Source organism: Arachis ipaensis, chromosome B6 (genome assembly GCF_059453495.1).
Source record: "Arachis ipaensis isolate K30076 ecotype BB chromosome B6, ASM5945349v1, whole genome shotgun sequence".
In the NCBI taxonomy this organism is placed as follows: domain Eukaryota; kingdom Viridiplantae; phylum Streptophyta; class Magnoliopsida; order Fabales; family Fabaceae; genus Arachis; species Arachis ipaensis.
The window spans coordinates 149,089,697-149,111,458 of record NC_142441.1 but is presented as its reverse complement, the minus strand read 5'-3'; the positions used below and the strand labels follow the sequence as shown (position 1 = coordinate 149,111,458).

Below are 21,762 nucleotides of genomic sequence, written 5' to 3'. Positions count from 1 at the left end.
TAAAAGTGTTATAATTAATTATTTATTTAATTTGATTGGGATAAATATCAAATTATTTAATAATTTATTAGACCATATTAATTATAACTAATCAATTATATTAATGATTTGATTTAATTAGAATAAATAATTACATAGTTATTTCAGCATAAGTAATTACATATTAAACATATGACATGCTCCCATAAATTTTTTAACCCCTTTATGATGATTAATTATTTTTATGACAATCAGTAAAACTAATTATTTTGTATAATCAATATTTTAAGACCAAACTATTTTAAAAATAGTACTAGACATGAAGGATACTTTTTATTAACTACAATAATATAAATTTTTTAATTATTGATCATTTAAGTAGTTACTTAAATTTTAATATTATTATGTATTATGTGTAGATTAAGATTAACCATGCGAGATAATGAAACTAAACAATTATATTTATTTGATAATTTTATAATTTTATGATAAAATTGTAAAAAATTATCTTCTAATATCTTTAGCAACTGAAATAAATAGTTCTTTGTTAGTTAAAAGAATAATTATAGAAAAACTAAATTTTGAGAAGGATGAATTAGAACAGATAGGATTGACTATATATATATATATATATTATAGCTGTATATTATAGAGAAGGGGTTTTGAATTTGTTTATGGCCATCAGGTATGATAACAATATTGTTTTGGAGTTTGATTTTGTTTGAAATTCATTCAAAAGGTGAAAATGTACTAAATTTTAATTCAATTGCATCTTTACTTATTCATAATAGAAGAATATGGTAAGTGGGATTACGTACTCCTCATCTAGCGCCCGACGCTCTGTTAGGATTTTACTGCGCCGCCTCCATGGTTATACCTTTCTTTGTCTTTTCTTCATCAAACCCTTTTCCATCTTCTTCTACTTTTCTTAATTTCTTTTCCACTTAGCTTCTTAATTTTCGTTTTCTCTCCCAATTCATTCCTCTTTTAATTCATTTCGTTTTCTTATTCACTCATTCCATATATCTTATTTCTCTTTGGAATCATTGAATACCAATTCTGATTTTCTCTACACCATGGGCAACAAATCAGAGACTCAGAACTCTCATATAATTGTTATGACGGTGGAGGGTGCCAACCTTCAAGTGGCACCCAGAGAAATATGAAACTGCTCTCGTGGAATTGTTGGGGTTTGGGGAGACCCTTGACAATCCACAATCTTAAAGGGATTTGCAAATCCTACTCCCCCGATGTTGGTTTTATTTGTGAAACAAAAAATCAATCTCGACAAGTTGAAGGAAAACTAAGATCTTGTGACTTCAAGGAATGGTTTATTGTGGATCCGGATGGATTATCAAGGGGATTGGCAATGGCATGGAGTGATGGTTGCACTGTTCAGATTTTACAGCATGGTAGATTTTTCATTGCGGCATCAGTTCTGACAGCTGGTTCTAATGATCCCTATGGTATTCTAGGTGTTTATCTCAGTTCAAATGATCAACATAGAATGGCTCAATTTGCTGAATTAATTTCAGTCACCCAACAGTTTGATGGTAAGGTTGTGTTAATGGGAGATTTTAATGCCATTTCTAATCAACTGGAGAAAGAAGGTGGGGGTGATAAATCTCCTTCTTCTATTGAAACCTTTAATAGTTTTATTGATGATAATTCCCTGATTGATATTGGTATGGTCGGAAGACCATTCACTTGGTCAAATAGACGGAGGGGTGATGAGTTGATACAGGAAAGACTGGACCGATTCCTGGTAGGAGTTGATTGGCAGCAACTCTATCCCAATGCAACGGTTCTTAGACTGTCAGAATCAGGCTCGGATCACGCCCCTCTTCTCTTAGACTCTAATCCGAGAACTGAGATATCTAAACGCTGATTCAAATTCCAAGAAAGATGGTGTTCCAATGATGAAATAAGGCAGATTGTTAGAGAGGTTTGGCATAAACAGATTGATGGTTCAGCCATGTATATCCTATCTCAAAAAATAAAGCGTTGTCGGCATAAGATTGTCAGATGGCAGCAAGAACATAGATCTAATTCGAAAGTGGAGATTGATTTACTACAGTCAGAATTAGAGGAACTTCGTTTAGCAAGAATTCATGGAGGCGACATCATTTCAAAAATAGAGGACAAACTTGAAAAAGCATTGCAAAATGAGGAATCTTATTGGAAAGATAAGTCTAGAGTCAAATGGCTCAAATCTGGTGATCAGAATACAGCTTTTTTCCATCAGAAATTTAGAAATCGAACCCGAAGGAATATAATTTGGCAACTAACTGGCAGTGATGGTGAAGTGGCTACTTCAAATGCTGGTATTGCTTATGTGGCTGAATCTTATTTCAAGGACATCTTTTCTTCCACTTGTCATGAGAACCTTGAACCTCTGTTTACTGATTTTGAACCTAAGGTTACAACTCACATGAACCGTAGGCTTCAAAGACCAGTGACTATGGAGGAAGTGAAACGCACAACATTTAGCATTCATCCTCAAAGTGCTCCAGGAGATGATGGTATGACAGCAAAATTTTTTCAAAGCTTCTGGAACATACTTAGTGGTGATGTGTTTCGAGCAGTTAAGAGCTTCTTTTCTGGGGGCAGAATCTTGAAGGGTTTTAACCACACTCAGATCTGTCTTATTTCCAAGATTTCTGATGCTAAAGATATGACTCAGGTAAGACCAATAAGCCTATCTTCAGTCTTTTACAAGATTATCTCCAAAGTATTTGTACATAGGCTTCAGGGTATGATGAATAGACTAATTAGCCCTACGCAGAGTGCTTTTATTAAATGCAGATTAATCTCTGATAATATCCTAATTGCTCACGAGTGTATGCATTACTTGAAGAACAAAAAAAGGGGTCTCGAAAATGAAATGGCGCTAAAATTAGATATGAGTAAGGCATATGATAGGGTAGAATGACACTTTCTTTGGTTTATATTAGAGAAGTTTGGTTTTGACTCCCGGTGGATCATGTGGATTCGAGAATTAGTGACAACTATTTCTTATTCTGTTATTGTGGAAGGACAACCTTATGGTTTCTTCAAACCAAATAGAGGTATTCGACAAGGAGATCCTCTATCCCCCTATCTTTTTCTTTTCTGTGCAGAAGGTCTCTCCTTCTTGCTACACAAGGCAGAACAAAACAGACTAATTCAAGGTCTTCAGATACATAGGCGATGTTCCAAGGTCAACAACCTCCTATTTGCTGATGATTCCATCTTATTCTGTAAGGCTAATCCTGAAACATGTTCAAATATCCTGCATTATTGAATTCTTATGAAAGCATCAGTGGCCAGAGGGTAAATCTTAATAAATCTGCTGCATTCTTTAGCCACAACACTCCCTCCACTACTCGTACACTACTGGCTAACTCTATGAATATTAATCATATTGGGGCTCAGGATAAATACCTTGATTTGCCTTCTACAGTCTCTAAATTGAAAAAGGCTTCTTTTAGTATGATCAAAGAAAAGATTCGGAAAAGAATCCAAGGGTGGAAGCGCAATCTTCTTTCGTCAGGTGGTAGACACATATTGCTTAAGGCAGTGGGAGAAGCTATTCCTATTTATATATTGTCTTGCTTCAAGTTGCCTGATGGTTTAATTTCGGAATTCACTCTCTACTTTCTCAGTTCTGGTGGGGACAAAAAGGTTCTGAAAGGCAGATGGCTTGGATTAGCTGGGACACTATGACTCGCCTACGAAAAGAAGGAGGCCTTGGATTTAAAGATCTCAGAATCCAAAATCTGGCGCTTTTAGGCAAACAGTTTTGGCGACTTGTAACACAGCCTACTTCCTTATTATCCAAAATACTAAGAGGTAAATACTTTAGCAATGGTAATGCTATAACGGCAGAAATTGGAGTCTTACCTTCTTGGGGATGGAAGAGCATACTGGAAGGCCGAAAGATTGTTGAAAAAGGTCTTAATTGGGCTGTGGGTACTGGTGAGAATATCCGAACCTTTGAGGATCCTTGGCTGCCTCCTCCGTATCCTTTAATGATTTCTGACATGCCAAATAGACAGGCTATTTCTGAGTTGGTTCCAAGAGTTAAAGATCTAATTACTGAAGATAGGAATTGGAATCAGAATCTCATTTCAAGAATTATTTCCCCAAGACGTTGCAAACAGGATTTTGTCAGTTAAAATTCAGCAGGGTAGGGACAAATTGTAATGGGATTTGAACAAATCCAAGCAATATGATACAGCTTCAGGTTACAGAATTGGCTATTTATTTTACCATCCGCATCTGGAGCTTTGCCCTAATTATATGCAGCAGAAAAAGCCATGGATTGATCTATGGAAGTTGAACTTGCCTCACAAAATTAAGCTATTTATCTGGAAAGCTCTCCATGGCCGACTTCTGGTGCTTGCTCAGATTCATCACTGCATCCCATCTATATCACCAATATGCCCTTGCTGTCATGAAGCAACGGAAACAGTCACTCATTGTTTAATCGATTGCTCTAGAATTAAAGACGTATGGTCTCAGAGTTATCTTGGTGACTGTCTTCCCCTCAGAGTTCTAACGACTTTTGGATATGGTGGACTGCATCAACAGAAATACTTAACCCGTTGAAGAATGCTGACCGTAATCTTCAATTGCTTGCCATCATTTGCTGGAACTGCTGGAAAGCTCGCAACCAGTTGATTTTTGAAGGTTCTACTTCTATGCCGTCTGCCATTCTAGCAAGCTCTGTCAAGTTGCTCCGTGAAATCCAAAGAACTCCCAGTTTAGGTCGTCATCTCCATGAGGCAAGCTCTTAGTTGCATGCAATTGGATTTATCATTCTTTCTTCTTTAAGATTTTTCTTCGTTTTTCGACCACGCACCATCGGATGAATACCTTCAGTGTAGTATTTTTGGGAAATCCCCACCTTTTATTATACTGTCCTGCTTTTGGACATCTTTGTATTTCATTTTTTAATAATTAATAAAATATAACCTATTATCTTTGGAAAAAAAAATAGAAGAATATGGTATACTTAAGGTTTAAATTACTACTAAATATAATTAAGGATTTTATATTCAAAATCTAACTAGATTACTCTCAAAGAATGTTGTTAGTGAGAATAAAACTCATAATTTGAAAAAAGAATCTTTGGTTAGTAGGTACTGTTATAGGGGCGGAGCTACATTGTAGCAAAGGGGGCAATGACCCCCTTAATTTTAATTTTTTATATGTAAATTTCAGTTTAGTCTCCTTAAAATTTTATTTTAGTCTTATTTTATTTGAGTGATATCTTTTTTTTGACACATAACAAAGATTTGTCTTTTAAAAAAAAGTAATTGTATTAGATGGACAAAATCAACTTTGATTTTTAAATAATTAATATGATTATCTTGTAATAAAAGATTTTTTTTATGGAAAGAATCTGTATCAATAATTATTATTTTAAGTATAGACAAATCAAGACTTTAGACATAAATCTTTAATTTTTTATCATTTCACAAGAATTAATACAAAATATTATATATTCATCTTATTTTTAGAAATTTAGTAGATATTTAAACTAAAAAAAATATAAAACCATTTTTAAGTGCAAATATAATTACTTCAACTCAAAAAAATAAAAGATATTAGTAAATTTCAACAGATACATGAGCACAACTTTTAAATTTTCTTATTCTTTTAAAAAAAATCTACACATTCAATCACTAATGTTATGTAAAAAAACAAATTTTAAAAAGATAAAATTCTAATGTAGATATTTTAATTTAATTATAAATTATATATTATTATTAATGAATAATTGTTATATTTTAAAATTTAATTATTTTTAATATTAAAAATAATATAAATTATAAATTTAATTAATTTTTAAAATTTAATTTTATTTAAAAAATAAAAAACTTTATATATTTTTATATATTATCTTACGCAGAATACAAGTAGATATAATAGTTTATAAATAAAAGTAATCTAACCATCCTTTTCAACGAAAACAGTTAAAAAAATACAACTAATATAATTATTTCATCCAACAAAAAACATTTTGAAAAATGAAGAGAATTTAATTATAATATTTAAAGTGAATTTAATTTTAATATATCAATAATATAAAAAATTGTATACAATCATTCAATTAAATTAATCTATTTAAATAAATTTTTAATTATAAATTTAAATATATTCATATAATACTTTTTTATAATACATAAAATTAATTTTTAAAATATATTAAAATTTAAAAATATCCCACCGAAACATATTTTGTTAAAGTCTGACAAAAACCTTCAGCCACTAACTTTTTTTGTCACTTAAAAATTTTCTGACATGATTAACGTGGGCGATGAAGTGGCAAATTTAATTTGCACTACATTAATTATTATATATTTATATATAAATATATATATAATTTAATTATTTTTAATATATATTTATATTATCATTAATTTTAATAGCTCATTTTAATATATACCTATCTGACTATATGGTTGTTTTTTTGTAGTTTCAGTTTGAGTTAGCAGCATAAACAAAAAAAAAAAAAAACTCTGGTAATATTGAAGGAGACATAAGGGTAGGATTGGATAAAAAAATAAGTGATAAGGTAAGAAATAGTAAAAAGAGAAGAGTAGTCGCAATCGTAGAAAAGAGACTGGATGTAGATTTGCGCAAATAATGTGACAAGTCTAACAAACTCTTGAAAATTTTTAATTTTTAAGAGTAGTTTATAAAAATTAATTTTTAAAAAATAATTTTTTAAAGGTTATAATATTTATATTTAATAGATTAAATTAAAAATAAATTTTAATAAATACAAATAACAATAAATATATTTAACAAAATAATTTTAAAAATTTTAAAAATATTATAATAAATATTAATATAAAATTTAAATTTAAATATTAATTAATATATAGAATTATATTAATTTTTTTAATTTTGATAAACATAAATTATATTTAAAATTTTTTATCTTAAATACTTTTAAAAATATTTTTATTTTTATAAAATTTATAAGTATAAATATATAATTTTTTTAATTTATCAAACATAAAATAAAAATTTTATACTTTTTAAAAATATAAACATCTCATAAATTTTTTTTATCAAACTAAGTGGCTATGGCGTATGGTCTATGTATGGTGCTCTATGGCTCACTTTGCAGTATGCACGATTCCCTCCCTCACTTGCCTCCTTAACTTGGACCCACATGCACCCACCATTTTATTGTCTGTTTTCTATTTTTATTTGTTATTTTTACCCTCCAAAAGATAACTCTGCAAATAAGTGAAACTATATGTTGTCTATGTGATTTCTACATGAAAGAGTATCTAAATATTAAATTTATGTATAAACAAATTTGTTTTTATTTTAAATTTTTATTGATAGTATAAATAATAATTTGATCATCTTTTATAAATATAAATTTAATTTTGTTTATTTGTAAAAAAATTATCAATCTGAGCATTTATGAATAAAATAATAATTTACTCAATAAATATGACTAACAATATTAGATGTATCATTCTTTATTTTTTCTTTTAAAAAAATTTGGTTTCTAATAACAAATATTAAGGTTCGGAGGAAAAATATACAGCAAAGGTACATACATTAGAATATTTTGGTTTTTATTTTGATTTCTAATAATTTGCATCCTATTTTTTTATCTATTAGATAAATATTATTATTAGCCAATAAACTGTAACTTACATGATATGTATTCTCTCATTCTACTTAGAAGTCTTGAATTTGAGTTTCACCTAATATAACAAAAAAAAAAAAGAATAAATATTATTATTGATGAAGCACTAACAGAGGTACATTATAGTGTTAAAGGTAATGAAGGCAAGCTCAATTTCAATTTTAGGAGCAAACAATTGGTTGAAAAGTAGAAAGAACTATATATTAAAAGGATTTAATCACTTCTCTTATCTCTTATTGATAGAAAAGAGATCATTAGAAAATAATTTTTAAATTGGGTAAAGTATATTTTTTATCTTTAAAATTTGACAAAAGTTTTAAAAATATTCCTAAGTTTTATTTTGTTTCAATTTTGTCCCAAAAATTTTCGATTTGCATCAAATATATCCTCGATGGCTAAATTTTTAAAAAATTTAAGATCAATCTAACAATAATGCATGAAAATTATGCTTGATTTTCTTGTGTTTAGGGTTATTCTTATGATATTGTTGTTGAATTGGTCTTAAATTTTTTGAAAAATTAGCCGTTAGGGATATATTTAATGCAAATTAAAAACTTTTGAGACAAAATTAAAATAAAATAAAACTTAAAGACATTTTTAAAACTTTTATCAAACTTCAAGAATAAAAAATATATTTTACCCTTTTTAAGAAGAACTCTATATTATTTATACTTGGCCAATTACCACACAAACCCTAATGGACCTTTTGGACCCACCACTGATAATTTCATTTCTAAAAGCTTTATCCCATAATTATATTGCATTGGCTCCATGAGAGATGAGTCATAGTGTTGCTTATCATTGTTCTCAAGTGTAGCATGATGTTTTCAGAGAGAGAGTGAAAGCACTATATTTTCTTTCTTATGTAGAAAGTTTGATAGCATTGGTAGAGAGAAGAGGCACAAACAGCTTTTGCATGTGTGCGGAAATTTGGGCAGCAGAAAAGTGTAAGTTTTAATAATTAAATTGCTTCAAAGCAAGATAGAGAATCTATCTATCTATCGATCAATAATGTATATGTTGGGTTTTCCCATCATTATTGTCATTTTTTGTACACACATAAAAAGGTTCAGTATCCCTATATCTTTGCTGTGGTTTCAAATCAATTTGACACTTGAGGCATTGAAGAGGCCAAAAGCTAGGTGAATTTAAGATAAGCATAAATATTTTCTTTTTATTATATGTTTTACTGTTTTGGGAGCATTCACTGAAGATAATATATTGTTGATTTGTATATTATATATAAGAGGGAGGGCTAATTAATTAATTAATATGTTGAGCTATGCATAGTTCCCATAAATCCAAGAAAAGCGGCACTTATCTACTCATCTTAAAATAATCATACATGACATGATCATATCCAAGTTAATCAGTGATAGATGAGGACACATAAATAAAATAAGATTATATTAAATAATTTATAATAATGTTAGGTGAATATTAAAATTAATTATTAATATAAAATATATATTAAAAATGAATGAAGTTACATATTTATTTTTGTATATAAATATATAATAATTAATTTTAGTTTATAAATAACATTTTTAAATAACTTATCATAAGAGAACTATTTTTAAGCATTGACATAACCTCTTACAAGTAATGTTGAGAAAAATATTTTATGAACATGAAACGTAAAAACAAATACAATATATTTAGGCTTAAATGAAAATCTGAAAACAAATTATTTTATTTTTTGAAAATAAAATCATAAACGTTACTTCTATAGGCTGATTTTTTTTTTTATGAAAAAAATATTGGTGTTTTTTTTTAAATAGAATTATTTGGTGTAATTACAGATGAGTGGATTTTGTAAGGGAGAAGTCAACACGTGGGGGGCGTGTTGCAACACGTGGAGGCGTGCTGGACACGTGGCAGCATCCTGGCCAACACGTGGGGGAGTGTTGGACACGTGGCAACATATTGGCCAACACGTGGGGAACGTATTGAATGATTTTCATAATACTGTAATACACTTCAAATATCAATATTCAACTAAAACACCATCTGTCTTTTCATATTAAAAATAATTTCTGACTTCTATATCTATATGATTTAAATTCATAAAAACATTTTAGTTATATAGGTGTGTGTGATTCTTTCTAGATTATTATTTTTATAATTATTTTAAAAAAGGGTCCTTGGACTTGTTTTGTCCTTGTCTATTTGTCCAAATCAAAGTTTGAAAAGAAGGCAGCCAATGGAACACAAAAGGGTGAATGTTCCCAATTTGGTATTGGAGGAATTTCCTGCATTGCTAAGTAAAGCAAATGAATGAGGAGAGAGAGACCGTCCTTGAATTTATAAAAACCAACCTTTGCTGCTTCCAATCATATTTTTGGAGCAAGTTTTGTCATTGATGCCTTCCACAATCCACATGTTCTAGTCTTCTCCTTCATTCATGCTTGCAGTATGTCACTCACATTCAGCAGCTATGATATTAGTGCCTCTCTGATCTACAACACTCGCTTTATTTATTTTATTCTCATTATCATAAGTGTCAATTATTATCTCCATTATAGAAGCTTTGAGAAAGCTACACTAATAATTATGAATTAACATTTAAATAATTAAAAAATAAATAAACTTGTCTTAAAAACATACAATAAAATTATTAATTAAAAAATTTTTATAGGTAAAATATAAAATTGAATTTTTAATATATTTGTTGTACATTTATTAAAACAAAAAATTAAAAAAATTTATTAGTAACAATTTTAATATATATCTTTAGGATACATAATAACTAATTTTTAAAAAAAATCAATTTAATTCTTAAAAGTTTTAAAGTTTTATTTTTGGTCTTTAAAAATATAAAAAAAATATTAAATGCATACTAAAAGTTAGTCACTAAATTTTAATGAATACATAATATGATTAAATTTTATTATTCTATTCAATTATTTATCTTTATATTTTAAAACTTACTTTTATGGGATTAAACCTTGAAGTGGTTCATTAGTCGAGGTACACTAAATTTTTAAGATCGGCAAAAGTGCACCGTATTAAATTTAGTTATTTTTTTTTATCAAGTGATTGGTGCACTTTTGTGGGACATAATTAGTGACAATTAAGATCTTAGAGGCTATTTTAGTGCATTTGAAACTTAACTCTACATTTACCAAAAAAAAAAAAAAAAAGAAACTTAACTCTACAGATCTTTATATTTATTTTCTATATGCTATAATTACCTATGATTCATACTTTTATTTCTATGATAATATAACTCATAAATAATCTTTATTCTTTTTTTTTTCTGTTCTTTTTTTTTGGTAAGTTTTTTTTTTCTGTTCTTTATTCCCCTCATATTACCCTTGTGTTTATCCCCTCATATTTTTACTTCAATTTTTTTTCTCCAATAAAACAATGACTCCTAAACAAGCTCAATATGGATCTATATTCCTCCAAATAACTAACAGAAAAAGTGATTGTAAGATGCTGCCTGCCTGGTCTTGTAAACCGAGAAACAGAATTTCTTCTTTCTACAACAGACACCGAAGAAGTAAGTGGTCATTGATTCCCGAATTCCGATGAAGTTCTGGAATCTGAGCACAGCATCTTTTACACAGGCTAAATAATTTTTTTCTCGTGTTTTCTAACCAGCTATCTACCAATTATAAATCAACATATTTTTTTTCCATTACACAATTGTCTGGGTTTTAAACTGTTCCGGCAATTTTACTAAATTGTTTATGATGAATATTTCTTATCTCCCTTGTCCAACAACACAAAATGTTTATTACTCATTTATAATAACACAAACGCAAATAATTAAAATAAGTAATGAACAAAATGAGGGAAATATTGCTTATTGAATTAAGGCACGCTAGTTAATCAACAAAGGGAAAGATGAGACAAAAATACCAAACGTTGATTTGCTGATGTAAATAAAGGTGTGGAGACTAGCAAGTTAACGTAATACGTCATGGAGTATTTGACATGGCAATAAGAATGCTCCTATAAGCGAGATATCATTTTAATTTATACAACACAATTACACAAAACACATCTCAAAAATACCATTGAAAAACAAAACAAAACGGGAACTGCCTTAGATAGTTAGATATACAAAGCCCAGCCACAGATGCTAGAACAGAAATATTGAATACATTCAAACTACAATTAAAGGAAGGAGGGGAATGGTTACTCATTGAACCATATCATACATTTATGAGCCAAAAAAAAAAAGGGTGGGAAAAAAATGAATGTAAGTGGAGCAATGTAACGAATATATTTCCAAACGGCTTCATCTGTACGTCTTGTTAGTTGATTTTTGGTCCTCTCCCCTGTTCATTCCACTTGTGAGGGTTTGGATGATGGTTAGTATTTGGTTAGTTTGGTATGCAAGAATTGATTGTGGATTAGGTTTGGATGATTCTGAAAAACTGCAGTTAGGTGAAATTCTTATCAACACCACCTTGGAGAACCCAGCAAAACTTAACGTCTTGCAAAAAAAAAAAAAGCACTTATCAAGAATCATGAGATTCTTGGTCCATCAAAATTATTCGCTGCTTCCCACTTTCTGAGCGGAGGATGTCTACCTTACTATATCCGATCTACATTCAGACAACAAATAAGGCAATTATTAGAAAAAAGAACCAAAAAGATTAGATCACTGACTTTCACCTAAAGAAAATCCATCAGTTCCCAGAATGATTACCTCCAGTGAACTGTCAGGAGAGAACCACCTCAATAGCACACCGAGATGCACTACTGCAGGAATTAGCTTGAAAAGTAAAGGAGTTGTTACCTGCAGAAATTAGCTGAGAAATTATTGATGGGATTATGCATTCATAATAAATTAATAGCAGTATCACTGAATTCAAAGCATTGAAACTGATGGCAGCTTATGATATACTTCAAGCTTTTCAGACTTAAATACTTGATCTTGGTAAACTTCAATATTGCAGAATAGATAATTTTTTCCCACATCAAAGCTTGTCTAACATTGACATTCAATTCAAACTTTCTTTTTAATGAAAGAACAATCTCTTTGAAAGACAGAGAAGTTTTTATTGTCCTATCCATTTCTTTGCACCAAGTTTATCAGCTATATGTGTATATTGCCATGTTCAAGCATTTCAAAATCTGCAAGACTATAACCCCCAATTATGGATCAGTTACGGATCCCTGTAGCTGTTAATTCAAATATATAAAAATGTTTCGTACCAGACTAAGAGCTGTGGTCCCAAGAAGCAGCAAATATAGTTTACCCTGAAATTAATAAAATATCAGAATCCCTATTGGCTGGCAATAATTAAGTATCAATCTATATCACCATTTCTGCCTTTCTGGGTTCAATGGATAAAGCAAAATCACTGTATAATAAGAACATCAGGGATGGTTTTTGATTAGAAACCGTTAAACTATCAAAGACTGGATTCATCAGTATAGTCACAACCATTTTAGCACAAACCTCAACTAGATGAAGATTAGAAGCACGGCTGAGAAGAACAAAAGCAAATTCTCCTATCTGTGCCAATGACATTCCAACCTATACATATGCATGACTTTAGGTTCTTCGGCCATTGAGAAGAAAAAGAAAGAAAGCGTTGAGACCATCAAATTACGAAATAAAGCTTACAAGTACTGAAGTCTTGTTATTGTAACCAAATCCTTTGACAACAGAAGCAATTATGATTGTTTTTATGACAATCACCAAAATTACAGATGCTACCAGAATGTCAACATGGTTCCAGAGAAAATGAACATGAATCAACATTCCAATGCTGGCTAGGAAAAGAGCAGCAAAAAGATTGCGAATAGGTTCAATCTGCAGAGAAAGTGAACATGTCAAATTCCTGCTATAAAATACTTTTTACCACCAAGCATTCCAGTTAAGAAACTAGGTTCATGAAATAATCAACAAATTTGTAAATGACAGAAAAATGAGAACCAGATTGTAAACAATGGCTTTCCAGAAGGAATTTCTACAAATATCCCAGTCTTGTGAAGAACATAAAACAAAATAACCAATGAAATGTGCATGGATCTTATTAAAAAGCAATACATTACACAAAGCTACATCAAGCATGTAACAATCAACTGCTATTTGGCATTGTGGCTTACTTGCTCTAGTGTATGTTGAGCCAGATCAGTGGTTGCAATCATCACTCCAGCCGCAAAGGAGCCTAACTCTAGACTTAGCCCCAGCTTATCACTACTCTGGAAACATGAAGGCAAAGAGATACAAAAGGTCAAGCTTCATATGTAACAGTAAGATTATCATTATTACTACTAATGCATAATGGCAAAGGGCATTCTTTATGGAGTCAATTCTGGCAATAGGCTGTGTTTATGTTTGTATTATTATATCATATTATTATTACTACTAATACTACCACCAATATTTCTATTGCTAGTACTACTTGGGAAATAACAACTAGGACATATTATTTGAAAACAATTAAAGATATTTAAGTGAATAAAGAAAAAAAAAAAACAAATAAACAAAATTTCATGCTCACACTCACTCCACACACAGATGAGTAGAGATTAAAGAAGTTTCTGCACAGACACAAGAATCCAGTGTGACTTTGATACCACACATCTCCAGTTTCTTGGGAAGCAACTAATACAATCCATTAACTTTTTCCTCACATGAAGTAAGAAGCCTTCTCATAAGATAATAGTTTCTCAATTCTGGCATTCTAATGATCACTTCATGAGTTACCTAACATGATTCCTTACATTGGGAGAACCCTTTAATTTGTTTGGTTCATAGAAACCAGCATACATCATTGTCAGCAATGACTACTAAGCCTTTGGTGATTAATAGTTGTAAATAAGCATACAGTTAAGAAGGTTCTGAGTACAGACATTTTTAAATGTATCGAACAGTAAGGGTTTTGCAAGTTGATGTGGGCTCATTATCTCAATTGGTAAAAATATGGTTTTAGAAGAAACTAGTATGATTTTACTCCTTATAAATCAGATTACAAAGAAACAATTTCAAATACAAATACAGTAGTTCAGGGAGTGAAAATTTAGAGAGAGAACCAACCCAGGCTACAAGCAAGCAGAAGGCAACAGACGCCAGCTGATAGAGCTCATTTGTCTGCATAAACAGGATTATTACTCAACAGCTCAGAAAGACAAAAATGTACAACTGAACAATGGCAATAGCCAAACAAAGAACCGAACTTGCAAAATTTCCATTCAATTGAACCACCAGTGCCATTTTTACTACGAAGGAGAACAAGTAACTACTTCCACAGTCCACAGGTGAGATATTACAAGAAAAGTGGGATAAGAATACAGACCTGGGATGACAAGCTTATCATCAGTTTAAGCAACCATGGGAGGCAGGTACGAGACAATATTGACAGAACGGAGAGAAATGCAATCAAAGTCACCAACCTGGATTGGGAGAGAAGTATCATGTTAAGTCATATAGAAACTCCAGGGAACATGCTGAGTCAAATTCCGTATAGAACACAGTCGGAACCAAAACACTTCTTTTTTTTTTGTTGTGGTTTGTGGTTGGGAGAGAAGAAAGGGGGGGGGGGGGGGGGCGCTCACAAATTCACTAAACGGCACAGCAAGGTCCACTGAAAATGCTTATCAAGGTAAGTGGTCAGCCAATTATAATGTGGAAGAGTCTCTGTCCTCTACCACTAAATTAACAACTTCAATACACTCGTTCTCACTTTATATGAATAATTAAGTACTAATTTGCTATTTGACTTTTGCAGCAATTATAAATTACTTTTTCTAGAACTTTTTATAGCATCAAATTGGCATACTGATAGGAACCGAGATCTAGCAGGAAATAGGGGATTTTATTGATGAATTAGGGATTGTAAATCACAATCCCTAATTGACGTATACTGTTGGGTCTAGCCAACTCGAGAGAATTTTCCTGAACTAACAAACTGAACAGAATTTTCTAACTGACTAAAAACTAACTAATCCCTGGTATTTATAGGCAGCAGCTAGTCCTGCTAAACTAACTTAAAAGGGACCTGTTTCTATCACATATTATTCAGAAGTCTACTGTTTGAATATGATTATGCATAATTGAGAAGATTAAAACATGAATTTACGAAAAAGTCATCTTACAATCATACCTTGTCAGAAGACTAAAACATGCATGAATTTCACTAAATTACTATATGGGTTAAGTGAAATGAGAAGGAAAAAGCTAATTAGATGAAGAAAAGATCATGTGTTGAAAATAGAGGTACAAGTCTAAGACTTTTACGGTTATATACTTACAGCTTTGTCATGGATAACACTCCTTGGAAAACACCAGACGTGCCACCCAGAACAGGAAGTAATGCAAAAAGCAATCCAACAGCACAATCCTTCAAGGAAAATTAATATTACATGACTTAGCAAAAAAATAGTAAATAAAGAACAATATAGGACATGATAACTGATCAAGCAATAACTAATTATGTACCTGCAAAATAAGGGTCCCAATAGTGACTTGTCCATGAAGGGCATTAGTAGTGTTCTTGTCCATCAAAAACTTCAAGACCTGGTAAAAAACACAGGAAAAGGAAACAGGATTGGTTACAGCCTTACAAGGCATGAAGTAAGTGAGTCTGCATCTGAACTTTTAAACATAGGACATTAGATCGGATATGATGTTATACCACTGCTGTTGAAGACATAGAAAGGAAAGCACCAACAAAAACTCCTTCTGAGGCTTTACCACCACATAACTGCAAAATAAAGTCCTATCAGAACTTCAACATTGAGAATGTCATATGGCAAAGTTTACTAACAAAAAACACATTGAAATATAAAATATTGTCTTCCCAGAAACATCTGTAACAGCAACAGCACCAAAAATCAGATTATGTACAATACAATACCTATTAAGAAAGTGACAAAGTGATAATACGGCTTCCTTTTTTATTAAACTACAAAGTTCATACTACTGCCGTGTAGGATCTGCATTTTTAAGAATTAACAGGAAATTTATTTTAATTCTATTTTGTTTCCATCTACTCCCTTGTAATCAAAGTCGAACAAAACAAATCCATACTAGAACCAGGTAACCAATCATCTTGGATCTTGGCAAATAAGGAGGAAAAGTAAACATTTCCCAGAAAGAAAGGTGACATGAATTAGAACTTAGAAACTAATACTTGGTGATCTCTTGCCCCGTCATCATATCTGCCCAGCAGTTTTAAACTAGTAAACTAATCATCCTTGGGATCTGGGGATCTCATGTGGAATTTATGCAAAGCAGAAACCCTTCATTCAATAAAAAAATTAAATTAAAATAATTAAAGTTTGAAACTTCGAGTTCAGTTTTAGAGATCAGTATTTATTTGTACTTAAGGTGTAAAAGGATTGGATCATGCAATAAATAGATGAGATAGCAAACAGTTTCCATTATTCAGTTGTCTGATTTTTTTTTTTTTTTTTTAGTACATGAAGCTATAAATTGATAACAATGACAAACACAAAATAACTCAGAAATTGGGCGAACTGCAATTGTAGAAACATACCGACACAGTAAGCCCACACATGCACATAAACAGAAAAATTTGAAGTAGCCCTCCTAGAACAGCAACAGCTCGAACAACACGAAGCTGCAATCATACAGGTATAGATTAGGGTAAGTAAAGCTAATAACACATGGCAAAAACAAAGAAAAAAGAAAGAAAAGAGCACACTTAAAATAATAAATAAATAAATACCTTAGCTGCCGAGAACTCCAGGCCCAATGCAAACAGAAGAAATATTACACCAAATTGAGCCACTGTTTCCACCTACGTATTTGAGTAAATAGCTTGTATAAATAAGCTTGAGTTCAGCAAGAGGCACTAAACATCAGTATAAGCTCATGTGGCAATATAACTTAACTACTGTATGTATTTTGTTGTTTTAAGTGGCATCGACACTTCTTACTTTGTTTAAAACGGTGAAGAGAACAAAATAGTCTGTCAAATTAATGGAAAGTCCTTAGGATCTTTTATGATGAAAGTCAAGGGAGGAATGAGGAACCTTGAACTTAAGAATAAAATGTTTGCTTGCACAATGATTTATGTCTGTAGGCCAAAAGGGGCTACACTACAGTCATTCTTCCTTTCATTTTATGTTCCGATTCTCTTCATCTCAATCAAATTCTTTCATTTATTTGTTGTTTAGAAAAAGATGGTTTATTAAACTTCTCCGTAAATGATGCCTTGTTTGTGTAACTGTTCTGATATAACTTACCAGCAGATACAAGTTGGAAAAAGTAGTTTCAAAAGGAAAAATGAAAATATCCAACATTGTATTTTGAATGCTTAAAAATGATAAATGATTTGGGTTAGAAATTTATTTTTGTGATAACTCACTATAAAATTGGATTAAGTCAAGTCTTAATTTTTGAACTTATCAAAATGGATTTCCTCTGATTCCATTTTACTAAATAAGCTATTAAGAAAGGGTAATATGGTCAACCTATAAATTGAAATTCAAAACAGATGAATTCCACCAAATCTTACCAAATTTGATAGGACTTGTAAACCAAAGGCAGGGAAAATGATAAAAATTACCATATCAACTCATTCCAAACAAAAGATCTAATCTGCAAATCAAATAGTCTCCCCCTTCTAATCATGCCAAACCACACCGAAAATATTTTTTGCAAGAATGTGTTATGCAGTATTAAGTCTAACGATTTTCATAAGTGAAGTTACCAAAATTAAACGATAATGCACTATCTACCAGAATACACATCAAAAAGTTTCACACACCATTTTTTCCTCAATTAAGTTTGGGAGCCAAAAGCATTGACTCTTTTCTCAGATTTTAACAAAATTACAAATTGAAATCCAACTAAACTGGAAAATATATACACCATAAAAGAGTTTAAAAAACATACAAACTGCAAAAGGATTACTGTTGCAAGAATACCTGCACCATTTCACTAATGAAGTTAAAGCCACCAGGTCCAACTATGGAGCCAGCCAGAAGATATCCAGTAATAACCTGTCAAAATATATTTTAAGTCAATGCTTGAAGTGATTTTACAGGGAAATATATATATAACTTCCTAAAGATTCCATTTATTACGAATAAGCTTAGAAAAAAAATATTCAGACCGGTTGTCCCGCAAAAGCAAATGCAACGCCACCACAAGTTGCCGAAACTATAGCGACCACTAGGTCTGAAATCAATCTAAAAGATAAGATGAAAGAATTTCTCATCAGCAACAGCACTATAATCCATCTTATATGCTGAAAACATAATCAGCAAAAGAAGTTTACCGCAAATCTAGCTGGAGCACTGGATACTTGGATTTAAAGTTAGATATTATGAAAACATTATCCTGAAAGATGCATATTATATATAGTTAGAAGTTGCAAAACTAAACAGAATATCAGGAAAAAAAAAAAAAAGGGAATAACCTAACAACACATTGTCCTCACCTTTCGGTCTATCAACATTGGGGTATCTTCAGCTCTATTATCATTATCCAAATTAAATACATGATGGAGTTGAAATGACCTATAATTTTGAAAAAGCACACTTACATAATATATCGAAACAAACTTTTACGGTAAATGCACCATATCAGACACCCAGTTTAAGTAACTGGAAGATACACTTCACATATGAAATACTGATGTAAAGGTAGAAAGAAGTACTTTTCATCCTTTGTCTCGTTCTTCTTTGGCTTGACCCTGGCCACAGTTTCGAGTACAGCCTGATCCAGACATATATTAATAAAGGCCAGAGAATTGTCAATTGTGTAACATATAGAAACCATGGAAATATATGACAAGGGGTAAAAAACTAAAACGTGAATCACCACTAAGCACAGCCGAGTGAAAAGTTTCATATTTTCACTAAAATAAAAGGAGTACCTTAATCATGCTATTAAATCTAAGTTTATATTTTCTGATTACATCAAACTAGGATATCATGAGTAGAAAAAATAAAAAAATAAAAGAGTTGTTTGCAAGACCAACCTGTTGCTCTGCCACACTGTTGTTGAAGCTCCCCGCATCAGGCACTACAAGCATATTAAGAGGCAAAGAAGAATGAAAAGGCAGACGCCAAAAATAGGTTCCGAATTTTTCTTTTCTTATCCAAAAACACTGGCGCAAAAAGGCATACAAAACTTGAGTGCATTTCAAAAAATGCACATACATACAACACGCCCAAATCAGCAAGAATGAAAATGAAAATGATTTTAAATCATAGGATGCGAAATGACGGTCGTTCCAATAACATGAAATTCGCACGAATCTGCCATTTTCTTCTTATAGATCAGGAACCAGGGTCAATGAACATTGAAATCAACAAATTGATTGTGTTAAAAAAAATGCAATTATAGAAACTCCAAATAGCTCCGGAGCTGTGAGAAACACAAAATCCGAAGAAAAATCCAACGAGATTTTGCAGACCTGATGATTTTATAGCCTAATGAGAACTAAAATTCACCAAGTCAGTGCAAATCCTTTCCAAATCGGGAAAAAGACTGAAAATCGAGGCACTAAGATTCTAAAACATTCTAGCTCACAACCTAACCCTGTGAGGTTCTACAAACGGAAAATCCAACGAGATTTCGAACCTCTTCACAATCTAGAAAGAACTAAAAATTCAGGAGAAGGAAAAGCTGTAATTTAATCTAGAACCTTCGTTCTGGTCGTTCTCGGTGAACTCGTGCTCGAGAGCTCGATCGATCATTTCCGCGAAGCTTCCTTCCCTGGGTTTCGAGAGCGTAACATTGGACTCGGTCGAGTTGGCAACCAGTTCGATCCGATCCGACTCATCGAGTCGAATGGCGAGTGACGACGGAGGTTGAAGTAGAAGTACGAGCGAAACTGAGAGAATCAAGAGCGTTAAATGGTGGTGACTCAGGCGAGAAAATGAAGGTGATCTTGCAGGGAACATTGCTACGCCGAGGGCGCAGGGGAGCAACGTAGCAGTGCCTGCGACGGCGGAAGCGGTGGTTGACGGTGGTTGCCGGTGGCGGAGAAAGAGAAAGAGAAAGAGTTGAGAAGTTGAGAATGAGCAGAACGAGGACCAAGGAAGACAGTGAGTGCTTGCAACTTGCAAGGTAAAAGGTCAAGCTGTGGTCATTCATTAATTGTCAAATTGCTAGTAATATTTTTTTTTTTTATTATACTAGTAATAATTATGATTATTGAGACTGATGTAATATGTATAATTATAGAAAAACATTTCTAAGAAGTCAATACTAAAACAATTGAAAATTAATTAATATTAACTTAAATCTAAAAAAAATATTAATTAGCTAACCTTTTTTAAAATTAGGTAAGATAACAAATATTTTATGGTAAAAATTCAGGTGAAGTCGACTTCACGTGAAGTTGATACCTGAGAGCCGTAACAGCTTTCAAGTATCAACTTCACGTAAAGTCAACTGCACCTGAGTTTCCACCCTGTCTTATACTCTAATCAAAGCTCTTGCGTTTGAATTTATAAATATTAAAAAATGTTTTTTTTATATAGATATACATAATGAAGGATATTTTATGAATAAAAATTTGTATAATAGAAGTTGAAGTAGATAAAAAGTAATTTGATCTCTAAATTTAAAAATTGGTTTTGGCTAACATGTTCCTAGAATTGAAAAATATATATATATAAAGTTTAAATTTTTGATGTATTTGTTACATATTTATTAAGATAAAAGTAAAAAAAAAAAAAAAAAACTAATAATAACAGGACACATCCTAGTTAAATTCTTTGCAATTTGCTACCTAAATTTTATAACTATAAGTCAAGTTGGTACTAATTCTTCTGTGACTAATTTAATCAAGAAAATTTAGTAAGTATAGTTAACACTGTTAATATGTATAGTTAATTAATTGGTGTACAAAATTACAGACATAATCTAGGTCGACAAAAAAAAGAAAACTATTACACAAATTAATCTTTGAAATATTATATTAAGAAAATTAAGATATTCTTAAAGGTGGGTGAATTAAGATGATTTAAGAATGAATTTGTTTATTTTTATTTTTTTTAACTTTCATGTTTTTTTTAAGTCCAACCTATAAAGAGTAAAGCTTAAAAATTAAGTCTAATAGTTATGTAGTAGTAAGGGGCATAGATGCTATAATTTAACCACTATTAAAATTTTTAAATATTATAATCTTAAATTAGTCAATTAATTTTATAATTTGTTTCTTAAATAAGAT

At 31.2% G+C, this 21,762-nt stretch overlaps 1 protein-coding gene across 1 annotated transcript; it reads right to left on the bottom strand.

Moving 5' to 3' along the window:
• Positions 1–11,564: 11,564 nt before the first annotated feature.
• On the bottom strand, positions 11,565–20,692 carry KEA6 (K+ efflux antiporter 6). The gene is made up of 20 exons (XM_016307413.3): positions 20,230–20,692; positions 19,561–19,604; positions 19,237–19,295; positions 19,018–19,096; positions 18,856–18,917; positions 18,691–18,766; positions 18,503–18,577; positions 17,299–17,370; positions 17,107–17,190; positions 16,243–16,311; positions 16,047–16,124; positions 15,860–15,948; positions 14,905–15,001; positions 14,646–14,699; positions 13,712–13,807; positions 13,227–13,415; positions 13,059–13,136; positions 12,812–12,856; positions 12,303–12,392; positions 11,565–12,198 (listed from the first exon to the last, which is right to left on the bottom strand). The coding sequence occupies exons 1-20, from the start codon at positions 20,486–20,488 to the stop codon at positions 12,112–12,114; spliced, it is 1,782 nt and encodes a 593-aa protein (XP_016162899.1). The 5' UTR covers positions 20,489–20,692; the 3' UTR covers positions 11,565–12,111.
• Between the last annotated feature and the right edge of the window lie 1,070 nt (positions 20,693–21,762).

Excerpts from the sequence above, each read along its gene's own strand:
- KEA6 (XM_016307413.3), bottom strand. The coding sequence starts at position 20,488 with ATGTTCCCTGCAAGATCACCTTCATTTTCTCGCCTGAGTCACCACCAT. Across the intron at positions 19,605-20,229 it reads CGAGAACGACCAGAACGAAG|TGCCTGATGCGGGGAGCTTC; the intron begins GTTCTAGATTAA and ends ATATGCTTGTAG. Across the intron at positions 16,125-16,242 it reads CTATGTCTTCAACAGCAGTG|GTCTTGAAGTTTTTGATGGA; the intron begins GTATAACATCAT and ends GTTTTTTACCAG.